The following is a 17,028-nucleotide window of genomic DNA, read 5'->3' as shown; positions in this document are numbered from 1 at the left end:
CCAGCCAAGAACCCTTCCCAAAAGTCCAACCAAGAGCCCTTCAGAAAGCCCAGCAGTCACCTCAAAGAAGTCCTTCCAAATCAATACGATTGCTATTTACAATATACATACATTAATGTAGTTATATTACTCATCTATAATTCATTGAGTACAAAAATCTAGGTTATTTTTGGTGAAAATAAGGTATCAGGCCTGGGTTCAGGAACAGCTTCCCCATTTATAACATTGTTTCTATGGGAAAAATTGGTCCTGAGTTGCAACGTTTCAACTAAAGAGGAAGTTTTCAGGAACCAATTATGCTGTAAGTCTGAGGACTGCCTGTATATGAGTGCAAGGGGCTACTTGGGGCTGGGGGAGCAGATTTCAGGGGGTGTCATGTGCATGTGTGCACAGACATGCATACATGTGCCCAGCAGTACAGCCAGGCAGCAGTAGAGAGCAGCTTTCTCAGCTTCTTGAGTAGTGCTGAGCTGTGGGGGCACAATGGCTTGAAGTGCTGCTGACTCTGGTGGGGCCCAGCCCAGTGAACTATATGGTGGCCTCTGGTTTTGAGCTACCTGACAAAAGAAATGCCATGATCACCACCACAGTGGAAGGTAATATTGGTCCAGGCGGGTTTGCTGAAACTGAAAAGGGAGATCCCCTTCCCCCTAACTTTTGAATAACTTTGTATAGTTCAAAATGGAGACCTATTCTTTGCCCTGCAAAGAGGCACCCCTGGATGGGGGAGTTGGGAGGATGCAGGTTGCCCACTGCAGGGCTCCCCACCCTGTTGTCCTCCCCTTCCCAGGGGTCTCTGCGGCACAGCAGGTGGGACCCAGCACAAGAGGGTGGGGCAAAGTGTGGTGGCAAAACTTGGTGCCACCATTGTGAGCACCAGCATGGCAAGGTGCCTTCTGTCTGCCTGGCAGCAGCAGGGACAGCAGCACAGAGTTGTGTCCCTCCACTGCTGTCAGGTGGGCAGGCAGCACCTCATCTTGGCAGCACAGCTGGCATGGGGCTTCCAGCAGTGGTAGCAGCGAGCCGACCTGCCTCACTCCACCCTCCCAAGCTGGGTCCCACCTGCTGGGCCATGGAGGCCCCTAGTAAGAGGGCGGCAAGGTGGAAAGCCCTGACCCCCACAGAGAGCAGCCCACATCCTCCCTTGCCCCACAGACAAATCTGGAATGCCACCCCCCATACCCTCCTCTCTAGGAGTGTGTGCAGCAATGGGTGTGAGCCAGGCTCCCTACCAGCCTACTGGACATACCACCCATGGCTCCATTCCTCTCTCCCCGCTAGGCCCCGCAGCCACACATTCCCACCTAGGCCTCCAGCACTGCCCCAGATGGGCAGTTCCCCCAGCCCCAGCTGCAAACCCTTTCCTACTCCCTTCACTATAGCCATCTCCTGCTCCCCCCACGTTGCCTATGTCCCCATGGACTTACCTACAGGAAGCTGAGGGAGAGCTTTCTACTGCTGCCTGGCTGTACTGCTGGCCACATGAATGCATGTATGTGCACACATGCACGTGGCGCCCCCTGAAACCTGCTCCCGCAGCCCCAAGTAGCCCAGAACTCTGACAGCCTGCAAAAGGAACCTGCAGTTTCCTGCATTTTTCTCCTTTAAAGGAGAAAATCCGCATTTTTCCCACAGCAAACAGAGATTATGGAGTACCTCAGCTATAACTGGCAGCAGTTTCAAAAAGGGGTAAAATGCATCAATTTTGGATAAATTAAGTGTATGGGTACTATATGCAAATTGTTATAGCTATGATTAATTTCAAAGTTATTGTTTTCAAACTTACTCCTCATTTCTATGTGCTCAAGGAGAGAGTGGGGGGAAGGGGCCACCTGGGGAAAAAGTGTGTGTGTGGGGCAGGGGGGAAGCAGAGAGAGAGAAAAAAAATCCAACTTACTAGACTTATTTCCCCTGCTGTAGCAGTGGGGTGGAGATAAATTCAAGGCACACTTCCAACAATTAGATTATATACCTGGAAAATTATAAGAGATTTATAAATTTCCATATATAGAACCTAATTATTATGGGGTCATTTTATAGTCAAGGTCATCTTCTATTCAAGTAACTATGGTATTCTGGTTTACTATTGTAATCCTGCTGATGTGACTGGCTGTTGCACTTGGAATTTTTGTCTGCAAGCAACAAAAGTTTCAGTTTCTTACTCCCCTTGGCTGAGGCAGAAAAATGGCAACATTCAGGAAAGGAAAGATACAAACAAAAAGATGGAGATATTATACTAGTAGAAATAATATTTAAAAAACTATTAACTCCTTTCCCTCTCTTCCCATTTACTTATTTTGGATCTTAGGAGTAACCATCATTTTCTTCACTACTTAGTAATAAGACAATTCAAGGGTGTCCTTTTAAGAAAGTGAAATGTCATGGAGGAAAAGTAAAGTAACCCTGCAATGACACCCTTAACCTGATGTTACTGGGGCAGACCCTGTTGCTGCAAAGGAAGGAATTGTCCATAGCCAGCCAGCAGTGAGGGATTAATGAAACAGGCACAGGTTGTTGCTCCCCCACTACTGCCAGTGCTGTTTATGCTGCTGGCAAGGGAAGTCTTCTTTTCTTTGCTCTACCTTCTGAAAACAGTGTGACTTGTCTTATCCAGGGGCATGTGTATGTGAGTAAATACGGTAGTTTTTCACAGTCTAACACTAACCTAAACAAGTCATTAACTCAGTAATTATATGATAGTGAGAGGCTTAACACAGGATTCCCCCTTCAGCTTTCTCAGACACAACTGGCAGCCATCTAGGCAGCTGCATGCATGCACAGTGTCTCCAGGCTTGCTTCTTTTCCAAAGAAAACTGCTTCCCTGCTGAATAAATGCACCCCAATTTTAGGGGACTGATTTCTGGGGAGGAGATGCATATGAGCGTGTGAGATATTTTAACGTGTGTGATTTTAGTCTAGAGTTAAATACTTTTAATTATAAAAAGCAAGATCTGGGACTTGTTTTGTACTAAATGTATATTTTAAAGAAGCCAGGACATGACATGAGCATTTATGGAGATCAATGAGGCAATCTTGATTTAAACCATTTATCAACGTTCCCAGAACATAAGTACACCATCCTGGATCAGACTAATGGTCCATCTAAGCTAGTATCCTGTCTCCCGCAGTGGCAACACCAGATACTTTAGAGGGAGAATATATGAATAAGGTAGGTCTAGAGCAGCGCTACTCAGGCTTTTGGCTCTGCATATCTGGATAGGGCTCTATAGGGCCTTGACTGGCTCCTGCATGCTGGTATCAGGCCCTGGGGCCTGGTGCCTGCCCCTGCATGCTGGGATTAGGCATCTCAATTTGATGTGCAGTGTGTCTGGGGCTCTCCATGGGTTTGGAAGTTTGGCAGTATGGGAACAGTGCCAATTCCCCCCCCCCCCCCCCCGAGTTTCCAGAACTGTGGGAAGGCCCCCTGATCTGCAGTGGTGGGAAGGCCCCCTGATCTGCAGTGGTCTAGGTCTACCTTCTGTTCTTCCCTTTCATAACGTCATTGACTTTGGAGTGCCAAGAGTATATGCACAGAATGAACCTTACCATTCCCCTGCTAATGACAAGATTTAAAATCACACCAGCTGCATCTAAGATGCACCTTCTGCATTTTGTAAGCTTGGCTTTCATTTATTAGTCTTTTACTACCTGAAGTCAAAATTCAAATGAGTGGGTTTAAAGTTGTAAAGTTTGCTGAAAGATTCCTTGAAGTCAGAAGAGACTGACAAGGATCATTTTGTGTAGACTAACTCATAGGTAAGGCAGGACTGTCTTATAAAACTGAACCTACCTCTCTACAGCACTGAAAGGTTATGTTAGAAGAAAACTGTCAAACCAAGACAGAAAACAAGAACACTAAACTTCATACAGAATCAGAATGAACTCTGCATTAACAAAAAGCCCACACACCCTCTCAAAATACGGAGGTTAATGAGCTAGCCAGGGTTGTCTGGGCATTCTTTAGGACTCACTGCTAAAAGCAATACTGTTACAGGGCGCACACGTCCCCCTGCGCTGTGTTTTGTAAAGACTTGGAGAGATGCCCAAGTTGTAGCTTTGAGATTCTGGTCATCACATATGCGCATGCTTTCTCCTTCTGCAACATAGCTATGAAGTAACAAATAAAAAAATTCCCTGAACAGAGAACCTTTTTGGCAACACAGACTGCTTTGACATATGGAAAATATGAACCAGGTTACAAAAACTAGAGGAACATACAAAACACAAAGGATTTAGGACTTACAGGGTTTCTGAAAAGTAGGTCTACAAAGGACCTCACAAGAGTCAAAAAGCCTGAGGCTGAATCAATTCAATCTTTGCAGGTTAGTCTAAGCTGTATAGACTGAGCTGATAAGCTAATGAACAGATATTTACTAGAGCACACCTCCATGCTCCGTTGGACAATCTGGGCTAGGGCTAGCCCACACACCCTGTGAAGGGGTGGAGGGGTGGGCTTGAGGGGGATATGCAAAGAGCCCTGGGGGACTGTGAGTTTACCTGAATCTGGAGGTGATCTAGGACAGAAGTTCAATACATCAATTTAATGTAAATCAGTTAAATCTGTTACTACATCCATCCAGGTTTATCTAAAACTGGATTCGGCCACTTTGAAAGCAGTTTATGTGCACTGAACTTCTGTTGCATTACAGATTTGAACCAGTTTCCAATCACTTATACTGGTTTGTATGTAATTTCCGTCCCTAGCCATTTAGTCCATCCCCCTACTCAAAGGCAGGATCATTCCTGACCAACCCACCCCAGGTAAGTGTTAGTCTAACCTGCCCCTAAAACTTCTACGCATGGAGATTCTACAATTTTTCTTGGTAGCTTGTTCCAATGTTTGACCACACACAACCAGAAAATTCCTCCTAATCTCCAACCTAAATTTCCTCTGGTGCAGCTTGACGCCATTGCTTCTAGTCCTGTCCCCTAAAGCTACAGAAAAAGGCCCCAACTCTATGGTCTCTGTAATTGCCCTTCAGATATGGGAAGACTGTTATCAACCTGCAGGCCCCATCTGGCACATGGGGCTAACAGCAGACTTGGGAGCAAACTCAGCTCCCTAGTCACTGCCACTACATCAACTAAAAAATCTTTTTTCTTCAGACTGTCCTTCGAAGTCAAGATGTGTACCATCTACAGGGGCATACTATATATGAAAAATATGGTACTTCATATCTATTCTCTTGTCAAGAGATGTTTACATTAAATATACACTATAAAAAAGAAAAATCAAACCAAGAACTATCAATGGTACAGCATGTTCTACCTCACACAAGGTCTGAAAAATATGAAGCTGGGCTCTTCACTACTTTTTATACAACTGGCAGCCATCACTGTGAAGGTTTAGGAGTTGGAAGTACTTTGACTATTTGATGATCCAAAACCAGAGTAGAAGAAAGCCTGTTTACTATAAAGATTTCTATCCTGCACAGCTGAAAACAGTATTATTTTTAGTGGTGAACTAAGCCAGGATGTTTTGGAAGTGAGACCAGTTAATGTCCTTTAGATCACATTTCTGACCTTACTACTCAGATGTTCTTGGCTTTGTCAGTATATGTATTGTTTATTTATATCCCATCTTGCAACTGCTATAGGAATAATTCAAACATTTAAAATATAAACATTTTCTGTTCACCCAAATGGACATTGAAAGGGACCACCAAACATAAGATAGTAAGAATGCATCTCTCCTATTTCCAATTACCCCTTCCCCACACAAAAACAAACTAGATAGCATGAAAACAAAAAAAGTACTGATGTATAATATTGACACTTCATAAAAAATACATTTCAACATAAATTCAATATTTTCCTCCCCTGTAGTATTGAACTGTTCAAATAAATTGATTCTTATACTGAAAAATGGTTCTACAGATGCTAAAGCAACTACAACTAGACAAAACATTAGTTTGAAAAACAAGAATAGAGACACAAAACCAACTTTGACAAAGAAAATCAGAAGATGAAAAATACCAGGTTAGATCTTGCAGTGTAGTATATTTCTTCTGAATTGTCCAAAAAATCGCTACAGTCGTGCTGTTCATCAGATAGAGACCAAAAAACTCAAGTTATTTATATTGAGACTGAAAGCCAGGTATACAGAGGGAAAATTTCTTAGCCAAATTGTGTTAGTTCAAATGCAGTATTAAAACGATGTTAAACAACTTTTGAAAAAAATTACATTTCATATTAAAAATTAATTAAATTAGTATAAAAAGTTTAAACATGCCTTAATTGGGGGGGGGGGGAAATAAACTGCTTTACAAAATTGGGATTAAGCTTTTTTTCCCCCCCACACCTTGGACTCCAGTTTACAGATGGATTCTTTCATTTGTCAGAATACAGTATAACCTCATAAATCCAGTGTGTTTCGGACCGAGCACCTGCCAGAAATCTGAAAATGCCAGATTTTTTAAACCAGCGTGGCAGCTGGTCTCAGAGCGGGAATAGCTCTGGCCAGTCCTGGAGCAGTGGCTGCATGCGGTGCAGCGGTGCAGGGTGGCGAATGGCGGTGGCAGCTGCTGCGTGCAAGTTTCCCGCTTCGTGTCGGGGGGGGGGGGAAAGAGAGCAGCGGCCAGTCCTGGAACAGTGCAGGGAAGTGCTGGATCTTTGATAATTTTGGATTTTTGATCCCAAGTTATGCGGTTATACTGTACTACAGATTACTTCAAACTCTTTCCTCTCAGCTTCCCATATAGTAATGGCCTTCTCGTAAGTATCAGTTTTACACTGAATAGGGTTTCCTTTTGCACCCTGTTAGTATACCAATTTCGATTGGCCAGAATATTAAAAAAAAATATAGGGATTCAATAGTCCTTTTTTCAGTCCTTTGGACAGGACTATCACCTTCATAATCCTCTCTTGCTCGCTTCCCAAGAAGCAGAAAACAAAAAAAAGAGTTTCAACTGGTTCTTTTAATTTGCAGCCTACTACTGAACCAGCATCACATTAAATATGACTAGTTTAAGTAGGCACCTATGACAACTGCAACAAAAAATTAACAACAAGAGTTTTCATTTGTTTCACAGTAACCTTGTGAAAAATGAAAATAAAATATTTTGGTAAACTGGATGAATTTTTCTTCATTTATAGTCGTAAGGAACACGAAAACTCGAATTATTTTACTGGTATTGTAGAAAAGCTTCCAACAAGGCCCTTTGGAATAAGGTAGTAATAACCTTTTAAAAGGAAATATACAAAGAGGTGTCTTTAAAAAAAGAAAATCCTTTCGCTGCAGAGCACAGAACAGTGGTCCATACTTCCATTTTCTAGGGCAGGCAATTGGGCATTTAATGTCCCTGTTCAGAAAGATCCAAACAAACTGTTACAGGCGAAGTGATAAAGTCATTTCTTTGCCAGGGTTAAAACAAGCGGTTCTGGTAGAGCAAAACAATACAAATGGTTCCCTTCTTAGAAGGCATAATCTAAACAGTTCAAATCTTTTCTTGCTGCAAGGGGGGCAACAAAGATTCTGAACTGCAGTGACCTGCTTGTTTCTACCAAGTATGGGAAGAAGCTTGACTCCTCCCTACGAACACCTGCCAAATAAATGCTCTCTAAGGCAGTGCGTTGAGTCCCAGAGAAAAATTCCCCTTTTGGTTTGTTCACTGCAGCGCAAGATTAGACACTGCTCCATCCCAAATGACTGCCTAGCTGGTAACTGGTACATACACCAAGTCACACTTAGTTTTAAGTTCAGTTATTTCCTTTCTCTGTTGTTAATTACATATTCAAGAACTGCTAAAAAACAGAATTACGCAGAAAATAGAAAAAGACTTTAAATAAATTTTGAATTAAAGAAAGTGCTATTCATTTTATTTTCCATAACATGCATGTTAGTGGTGCAGATTAAGCCAAAAAACATACCTTATTTTTCATAAACATAAAAATGTGTGTGTGCGCATGTGCACGCATGCATGTAAGAACTATTAGTACCCCAAGTAATGTGATCATGCACCTACCTAAGCTACTGTGTAGTCCTGATTTGTTCTACGCAAACACTTGCCTTCTTTCTTACAGAGCTACTAGAGGCTACATAAACCTGACCACTGAGGTGCTGAGTGATAGTATATCCCACCCCAACTCAGCTGGCTTATCCTTTACTTTGGGGGTCATATCAGGGAAGGAAGGAGACACTGTACAGGAATGCAGAGGAAAATATATGCCAGAAGTCCTGCTCCCGAAGGGCTCCTACACCAGAATGGAGCAGTACTGCTCCAGCCATACTCTTGTTCTGAGCTGAGCTCCAAAAGCAGAGCTGCTGCCTCTTCTGCCCTGGTAATAAGTCAGCCAGCCTTATGGAAGCCAGCCAACTGTTTTTCCTTAGTACCTGCCCATAGCAAACAGCCACTAGTCTGTAAAAGGCAATTCTGACAAAAGGAAAAGGAATCTTTTCCTTCTTTGTCTTTTTAATAAGGGTTGAGGAGAACAAACATTAAGTATTCAAAAGTGGAAAGTAAAAGGCTTTGGGAAAGAGCAGGAAACTGTACAACTTGACTAAAAGAGGTCCCTTTCTCTACCTGCCTGAGCTCCTGTCAACCAATGCATTGATGAGGATACAGGTGATAAAGTGTTGAAAAGACAACAAGTCAAAAAACACTTCAGCTGACAAGTGTCAAGGACAAAGACAAAAATTATTCAAGTGAAACATCAAACACTGAATTAATCATTTTCAATGTAACATATAACCCTTCCTGTATTCTCAGTTTTATTATTATTAATGCTAATGCAAATAATTCTCATAACAGCAGCATGAAGTGCAAGCGACAATAGATTTTTGTAAATGTATGTAATAAGGGATTTGACAAGAGTGATGAGCCTAAGAACAAGGCACATTTAAGACGTGAAGAAGCCCAACAGGGCAAAGATTGATAATTGCACACAACCTCCAGTAAATCCCATAAAGGGATCTGCAGCATATAAAGTGAGAGCCCCATCAAAAAAATTAGTTTTGTGTGTCACCCACTACACCAAGGCTTTACTGATAAAATTGGTGGTGATGAGAAAGAAGTTATGATATAAGTCTCCCCAGCTCCTTTTCCCCCACTCCAGTTTGCAGGAAATAACATGCAGAATAAACCCCACTGTATGTATTACTTACAAATTCGTGATGTGGCTCTGTCTCTTTCCTTAAAGGTGGATCAAACTTTACTTGCCCAACTAAAGAGGAAAAACTCAAAGTCAAGATCTGGCATTGCTTATTGTAAGAAAGGATTTAGCTTCCAAGCAAGGTTGCCCACTAACTAAAATAATTAATTCAGCGTTAATAGCATATTACAGAGGTCAGCAACCTACAGCGTGCAAGCTGGATCCACTTTACATGGGGCACAGAGGCAGGAGGTTTTGGTGATGAGGGGCTTCGGCAGCAGCACTGCAGGGTGAGTGGTGACTGGTTTGGAAATAGCCTGTGTTCAGATTTAAGCTCTGTTAAAACAGTCCCCAACTCCAAACTATTGCCAGCCTCTGACATATTACATCTCTACTGATCTGTACTTTTGAGACACACATGCTTTGAGCTCATGGACTTTTAGAAAGTAGTGAGCACTGAAGTCACACGTGCTGTCTTTCATACAGCATGGTAGTACTGGTATGAGATACTCCCCACTTGTTCCAATCAGAAGAGTCAGAAAAAAACCCACCGAAATCTGAAGAACGATGGTAGGGAGTTGTAATTGTTCATAGGCAACAGGCTTAGGATGGCATTATTTTCTAGATGCCTAGATCAGTGGTCTTCAAACTTTTTTGATCACGCACTCTTATCAGTAAAAAATGTTTGAAGCATGCATCCCGAATATATGTGTATTTATAAATTATATACATGTACTACTCGTGTACCGTACATGACACGTGACCGTCTGACATACAGATTGAGTGAGGGTGCCAGTGTCAATCCGTATATTAGATATTAGTAAAGCTTAATTTCTTTTTCTTTTTTTTTTTTTTTTTAGATAAAAATAAATATAAATAGAAGTTCTAATATTTACTTCCTGCACCCAAATAGATCATCTTATGCACCCCACTTTGGAGACCACTGGCGTAGATGACCAGATCTGGTTGTATACATCCCTAGCACTCTGTATTGACTTCATGTAGATAAGCATAGATGGCTAAGTACACACTCAGAATTGGGGTGCGAGGGGGGTGGTGGAGGACAGAGACAGAGGGACAGAGCCAGAGCATGGATGACTGGTGCCACTTGAGTCGGGGGGGGGGGGGGCCATGCGCCTTCCCCACCACGAGGAAGTCAGGAGGGAGGATGTTCCCCCACAACCAATCTCACCGACGGGGGGAGGGGAAGTCCCGGAAGTGGCCGTGGCGCTTCACCTGGCACCCCCATCTGCCTGTTGCCTAAGCAGTGAGTGCAGCCTGTCAGGGGGTGCATCAGTGCTCTCAGGGGGTACACATGCACCCCTTTGCATCCCCCATGCATCACCACTGAGCCAGAGCGACCTATTTTTTTCCCCAAAACAGCTCAGTGGCTAGGGCACTCACCTGGGAAGCCAGAAGACCTGGGTTTGCTCCCTCTCCCCCAAGAGGCTTTGAATCTGGGTCTGACTTCCCAACACAGCAGTAGTCACCACACTGCAGGTCAGCTATTATCCAGACCCTTTTCTCATGCTTCCTTTCGAAGCTGGCCTGGTAAGAAGCCATGAAAGGGAGGTACGAGGGTCCAGGAGAAAGAGAGCAAGACACAAATTTGGGGCTAATTAAAGTGTCTGCCAGCCTGGAAAGGAGGTGGCTCTGGGTTCTAGCTGGGGTCCGTATTCCTAGTGAGGCAGAAGCTTTACCTTACACTACCCTCCATCTTAGTGAGTGGCTCAATTCAGCTTCAAAAGGAACACTGGATAAAGTGCTGAGCTATGGCTGCTGACGTGTGGTGTGACGGTCAGAGTGCTCTGCAGGGAAATGAGGGAGATCCCAAGTCAAACTTCCTCTGGACAAGGGGAGCTTAGAACCCCGAACCTCCAGCATCCCACGAGTGTCGTAGCAATGAGTTATGCAGTGAAAGAGGGACACATGCATGGGCCAACACACGGACACGCTCTCTCCCCACATCATTTTTTTCCTTCCAACTGTAAGTCTCATGGGGCCCTGCTACATGTTCAAATTAAACTGGATAGAAACCAACTATAGAGTTGTTACACATTTTCAAGTACTAACTTTAGAGCTGGATAATAATTTTTATTGTGCGATAATTACTTTGCACTTGGGGCAGGTCTAAAGTTTATTGCGTGATTAACCAGTTAGCTGCATAATATGCATAATGTGTGGCACGGGCCACAGGGTGTGGATGCACAAATGCTGGGCGCTCTTCCAAGAGGCCAGCAGTTGGTACATTCCAACTGTTGTGTATGAATGAACTGAAAATAATTCAGATGAGGGCTCCCAGCTGCAGGGATGCACTTGAGCCAGTTGGAGCTGCGAGTCCTACAACTGTTCTGGGTCTCAGCAGCACCCCCCAGCTGCAGCATGCCTCCTGGGGCCAAGGCCCAGCTAGGTCCCAGTGGCCTCACACCATGACTACAACTTGCCCTGCCCTAGGGGTGCATGAAACCTCCAGGGCTGGGAAACTGTTCCAGCGGTAATCTCTTTGCCCCACAGGTTTCACCCCCCCACCCCAGGGCAGGGAGATCACCACAGCTGCATCTCCCAGCCTCAGGGGTGCATGGGGTGCCCTTGCAGCTGGGGAGCTCTCAGCTGAGTGGGTGCTCAGCTATGACAGCTTGCTTCTTGCCTGTACAGGGGAAGCCCAGGATCAGGCTTGCCCGGTACTGGCAATATGGCATGATGAGATCTAATGTGCAATTCTACTTGTGTGGCCTGACAGGAAGTACACCTGAATGAATCGCACATTAAATCCCATTGTGCCTTTACTTTCACATGTAGAGGGGGTCAAAGGCTCTATGAGTCCACATGGGATGTGCACATGCGTTCTATGGCTGCTACTACACATGTTCAGTAAGACTACACAGTATTAATGCCTAGTCACCCATAAGCATAGAGGCTACATGCCCAGGAACAGAATGCAAACATGGAGGCAAGCATTTTTTTGGACAACCTGCCAATTACTTTTTTAGCTTCCTTTTCTAGATACTCACTCCCAAAGAAACTCCCTAATTCGCTGACATTAAAAATCCCTGGATAAAAGGGCAAGGAGGAATCTTAACTTTTGTTAAAAACACCAATCTAAAAAATTCAAATTACTATTAGCTTTATGAATCTTGTGGTTAAATAAGCAAACAAATATTAATTGCATTCTTGTCTTCTGACTTGACTAGAAGTTAAGCGTGCAACCGTTTTCACTTGAATGTAAAACTGACCATATTAAAATTATAACTAAATGAGAAATGTGACGGGATAAAAGTTGTTTGTTTTTTTCTTTAATATGAGCTCTCTGCCCTGGTTGTAAAGTTCCATAGGATTGTCACTCCAACTCTAAAGAAACATTTTATTATTGGCAGGCCCAAAAAATGTTTAATTGCAGAACTATTTAAATCAGAGCACGAAGACACAGCACAAGCCAATACAGTACTAGGACAATAACTTGCTGAGCCTGTGGTTGAAGAGGCAATCTTTTGCTGCTCTTTGGAAACCCCCTCTGATTTGTTGCCCAAGTGATACTGACAGGCTTTGAGAGAAATTTTATTTCAAGTAAAAAATAAATTAGGCAACTGTGGTGTTGATGCCCACACAGTCAGATGGGTTGCAAATTGGCTAGAGAGTGGTGGTGGACAGGTCACTTTTGACTAGGAGGGACATGGGCAGTGGGCTTGGTCCTCGGGCCTGCACTGTTCAACATCTTCATCAGTGACTTGGATGAGGGGGTGAATAGCACCTTGTTCAAATTTGCGGATGACACTAAGTGGGGAGAAGTGGACACGTTAGAAGGGAGGGACAGCATACAACTAGATCTAAACAGGTTACAGGGGTGGGTGGATGAGAATAGGATGGGTTTCTATACTCACACATGCAAAGTACTGCACCTAGGGAGAATGAACCAGCAGCACACCTACAGGCTGGGGAACTCCCTTCTCATCAGCACAGAGGCAGAAAAGGATCTTGGAGTCATTATTGATTCCAAGATGAACATGGGCCACCAATGTGAGGATGCGGTCAGTAAGGCTAACTGCACCTTGGCATGCATACACATATGCATCATGAGCAGGTCCAAGATGGTGTTCCTCCCTCCTAAGCGACATTGGTCAGGCTGCAGTTGGAGTACCGCGTCCAGTTCTGGGTGCCGCACTTCAGGAGGGATGCGGACAGCATTGAGAGGGTCCAGAGGAAGGCCACTTGCATGGTCAGGGGGCAGCAAGGCAGGCCCTACAAAGAGAAGCTATGAACTTTGTTCAGCCTCCACAAGAGAAGGCTGGGAGGGGATCTGGTGGCCATCTATAAACTTACCGGGGGGACCTGTGGGGAAGAGGAGAGTCCCTGTTCCCCTGAGCACTACCAGGAATAACTAGGAATAATGGCCACAAGTTGATTGAGAGTAGGTTCAGGCTAGACATCAGGAAGCACTACACATTCAGGGTGACTAGGATATGAAACCAACTTCTAAGGGAAGTGGTGCTCACTCCTACCCTGGGGGTCTTCAAAAGGAGGCTAGATAATCACCTAGCCGGGGTCGTTTGACCCCAGTACTCTTTCCTGCCATGGCAGGGGGTCAGACTTGATCTGCTCAGTCCCTTCGGACCCTAACAACTATGAAACTATGAAGTCCCCTTTCCATTAAGGCTTAGCAACAGTGAGATTTGATACAGGGTTGGGAGGGAAAAGATTAATTTATCTGACAAAAGGGGCTGGGGTGCTGTTGTAGATGTGATGGTCCAGGAAATGTACAAGAGGCAAGGTTGATTGTATGATTTTTTGTGATATAGTTTTTTTCCTCCTGTTTATCTGACTAAACACATCTTTTAAAACAACATGCAATTCACGCTGTGAGTACAGGAACAGACTATGTACAACAGCGAATGAAACTGCATATACACTCATTTTGTGCTGGCTCTTAATAAAAATGTTCTTAGTCATGTAAGATAGGCAAGAACACCATTTAAATAAAAACCTAAAATCAAATTATTAAATTTGTAATGCTAAAAGTTCATAACATATATAAATGCTTACAGTTTATTTCAGAACGTGTTTTTTCTTCTCTCACATTTCTACTCGTTGAGTGAATTCTATGAGGCACAAGAAGAGGCTAGAAAAGAAAAAAAAAAAACCAAACAAACCATTGTTACCAGAAATATACCTTTTATTAAGCAAAGGTATTCTGAATTATATGTTTTACCAGTTTCTTTCAGATAAAATTAAAAAAAAAATCTTTATACATGCAGTGTCTAAAAGACAAAATATATGAAAGGGTGGTTTGTTTGTTTTTTAAACACATTAAAGATATTATTACATTAACCTTAAATGCTGGTCAGGTACTAATAATGTGTTTCGTTCCTTGGATCTGTATAGTTCGGGATGGGCAAAACACGGCCCATAGGTGAATTGGGCCTGCCAAGCACTTTCATCTGGCCCACAGCACTTGCCAACAAACTGTGCCCTGCCCAACCCTTCCACCCATGAGGGTGGGAATGAGGTGCGCACATGTACACACAGCACCTAACATACTCTATTGTGCCTTGCTCCCAACTCTTCTGGGCCAAAGGGACTGGAGGCCCAGCAGCAGCAGCTTTGGCACAGGGCTGCTGCTGTTGCAGCCCCTGGGGACCTATTTCACTTCCCTGGTCTGTTGGCTCCAGGCAGCAGGGGGCAGGGCTACAGCTGGGTAGGAGTGCGGAGCTCGGGGCTGGGGCTGGCAGCAGTGCAGACCCTGCACTGAGGGGGGCAGTGGCAGTGTAAAGTTTGGGTGGGGAGTGTGAGGACCCCCCACACTTCCCCCATGGCGTGCAGCCCCGGCAAGCAGTGGCAGCAGCAGCAGGAGCATCAGGGCACAGGTGCCAAGCAGGGCACAGCTCCGGCTAGTGCTACACATCACAGTGAGGGATGTAGCCTCCACTGGGCCATCTGTATTGCCACTCACACACAGCCCCTGTATTTGCACAGCAGGGAAGGAAGCCCCACATGCTGGAGCCAGTTGCCTTCCCTGCTGGGGCTGCGCTGCACCAGACAGAATCTTTAGATACTGGAGCTGGCTGCCGTCCCTGCCGCCCAGGGGAAGGCGCCTAGGGCTTTCCTCCCCTGCACCACAACCCTAGTGGGAAAGGCAGCCGGCTCCAGCATACGGGGTTTCCCTCCTGCGTCCAGCAAGCTTAAGGGCTACACATGAGTGTCAGGGAGCACCAGCGATACAGACTGCCTGGTGGAGGCTATGCCCCTCACTGATGTGCAACCCTGCTCATATACACCCCCCCTCAACATACTGTATGCCCCCATACAGTCACAGTCTACCATATACACCCTCCACATACCCACCCCACCCCACTCCACGTTCCACCACCCACCCACAATATACAAGACTAATAATTTATTTTTGAGTTATTATGCAATCACCTCTACATACAATATGTAAGCACAAATCATGTCAAAAATATTTTGCATAATAAAATTAAAATATGTTATAGTAGGTGTCTGACTTTTAGTGTATAATTTGTTTTTTCTGGTTCTAAGATGACAATGCCCCCTTCCAAAAGGAGTATTTCTGGGGGGGCAAGGGGAGGAACTTTCAGTGGCAAAGGTCAGAGAGTGAGGGGTGGCAGGTGACAAACATTTGACATGCTTGTTGGTATGTTAATTTCTAGGCTTACTTTCAGCTATAATTATGATCTTCAGTAAGCAGCTTTCCACTAGGCAACTGTGAAAGAATTTAGGGAACTTTAATCTCTCTAATGCCACAAGCAGGCTTCAGCAGCAACGCACCTACATGTGCCTTAGGTATTTTGCCTAAGAAAGGTTTTCCTCCCTAAGAAAACATGAATCTTTTCTACATATGCTAAAAGTAGCTTCCCACTGATTATAAATGGTCTCCAAGGTCTTCTGCTGGAGTTGTCTGGGTTTCTCTGTAGGGTTTTCCTTTGAGCTTCTTACTAAGCCTTACTCTATATCAGTTTCCATTCTTAGATTTGTAAATCGCATGCCACATTGAGGCAGCCTCCTTGCTATTTGTCACTTATTCCACTTGCAGATACAATACTAAAATTCTTGAAATGGTCTATTTTAACCATGCTGATTTATTAGTAAAATGAAAACTTTCTGGAGACATTATTGTAGGAAATATTTACTTCATTGCTTCTGATACAAGAGGAAGAGAATGGAAGGAAGGATTCTTTCCCATTACAAATTTAATTATTATTCTGCTGCTTCCTGGTTTGTAACACTTTTGTCTCTTTCCTCATACACTTCACTTTTGTGGTGATGCCACCACCATCCTTTTCTGTTCCTATGGGCTCTGAGACAACTTGCTGAAGCTGCTTTAGGGTTTGGCTGGTAGCCCAGGTTCTCAGTAATCTCCTTCTTTAGATTTTTCTTTTTGAGGGAGACTTATTTCTCTCAGAACTCCATTCTGGGTACTGAGTTTTTTTGCTCTCAAGTGCTTCTTTGGGTGCTTGTCCGAACTTTATTCCCATTACCTGGTTTAGCCTGTGTACTAAAGATGAAGCAAGTACAAGGAGCAGAAAATAAATGCTTTCTTGGGAATCAGCTGGAAATGAAACAAATAGCTCTTTAAGAGTTAAAAGTGCCTGCCAGCACAATTATAGTCCCCGTGGAATCAAATGACTCAGCAAAGAAAGATTTTGATATCAGCAACTGCTTTAGGGGCTTTAGATGACAAAGATGCAAATCATATTAACTTCTATACAGAGAAACCTAAGATGGAACCTGTAAAAGCTGGAAACCTACTCAAGCAGGGACATTTCCATGGTTCTGGTATGCTTTATGGGAAGTATAGATACTTAAGTCTGCATAAGCCAGAAACTAACGCAAAAATAGAAATGAAATTTGGTGTCCATTTGTAGAATCATTGTGTAAATCATGGAAAGTAATCATCCATTTGTGTGTGTGCATGTGTATGCACTG

The 17,028-nt window shown here is 43.9% G+C and overlaps 1 protein-coding gene across 6 annotated transcripts in view; it reads right to left on the bottom strand.

Annotated features, from left to right (window-relative positions):
- Positions 1–17,028, bottom strand: part of MAP4K3 (mitogen-activated protein kinase kinase kinase kinase 3) — a 137,978-nt gene that overhangs the window by 69,633 nt on the left and 51,317 nt on the right. For 4 of the 6 annotated variants that reach the window (XM_090052713.1, XM_090052721.1, XM_090052760.1 and 1 more), the window contains 3 exons: positions 14,128–14,203; positions 9,104–9,162; positions 5,977–6,039 (listed from right to left, as the gene is read on the bottom strand). In XM_090052713.1, the coding sequence (XP_089908839.1) occupies positions 5,977–6,039; positions 9,104–9,162; positions 14,128–14,203 (198 nt within the window). The remainder of the gene's footprint in view (positions 1–5,976; positions 6,040–9,103; positions 9,163–14,127; positions 14,204–17,028) is intronic. The other 2 variants (XM_090052732.1, XM_090052743.1) reach the window with 1 other exon arrangement.

Source organism: Crocodylus siamensis, chromosome 1 (genome assembly GCF_052110815.1).
Source record: "Crocodylus siamensis isolate JL-2025a chromosome 1, ASM5211081v1, whole genome shotgun sequence".
In the NCBI taxonomy this organism is placed as follows: Eukaryota; Metazoa; Chordata; order Crocodylia; family Crocodylidae; genus Crocodylus; species Crocodylus siamensis.
This window is presented reverse-complemented; position numbering and strand designations above follow the sequence as displayed.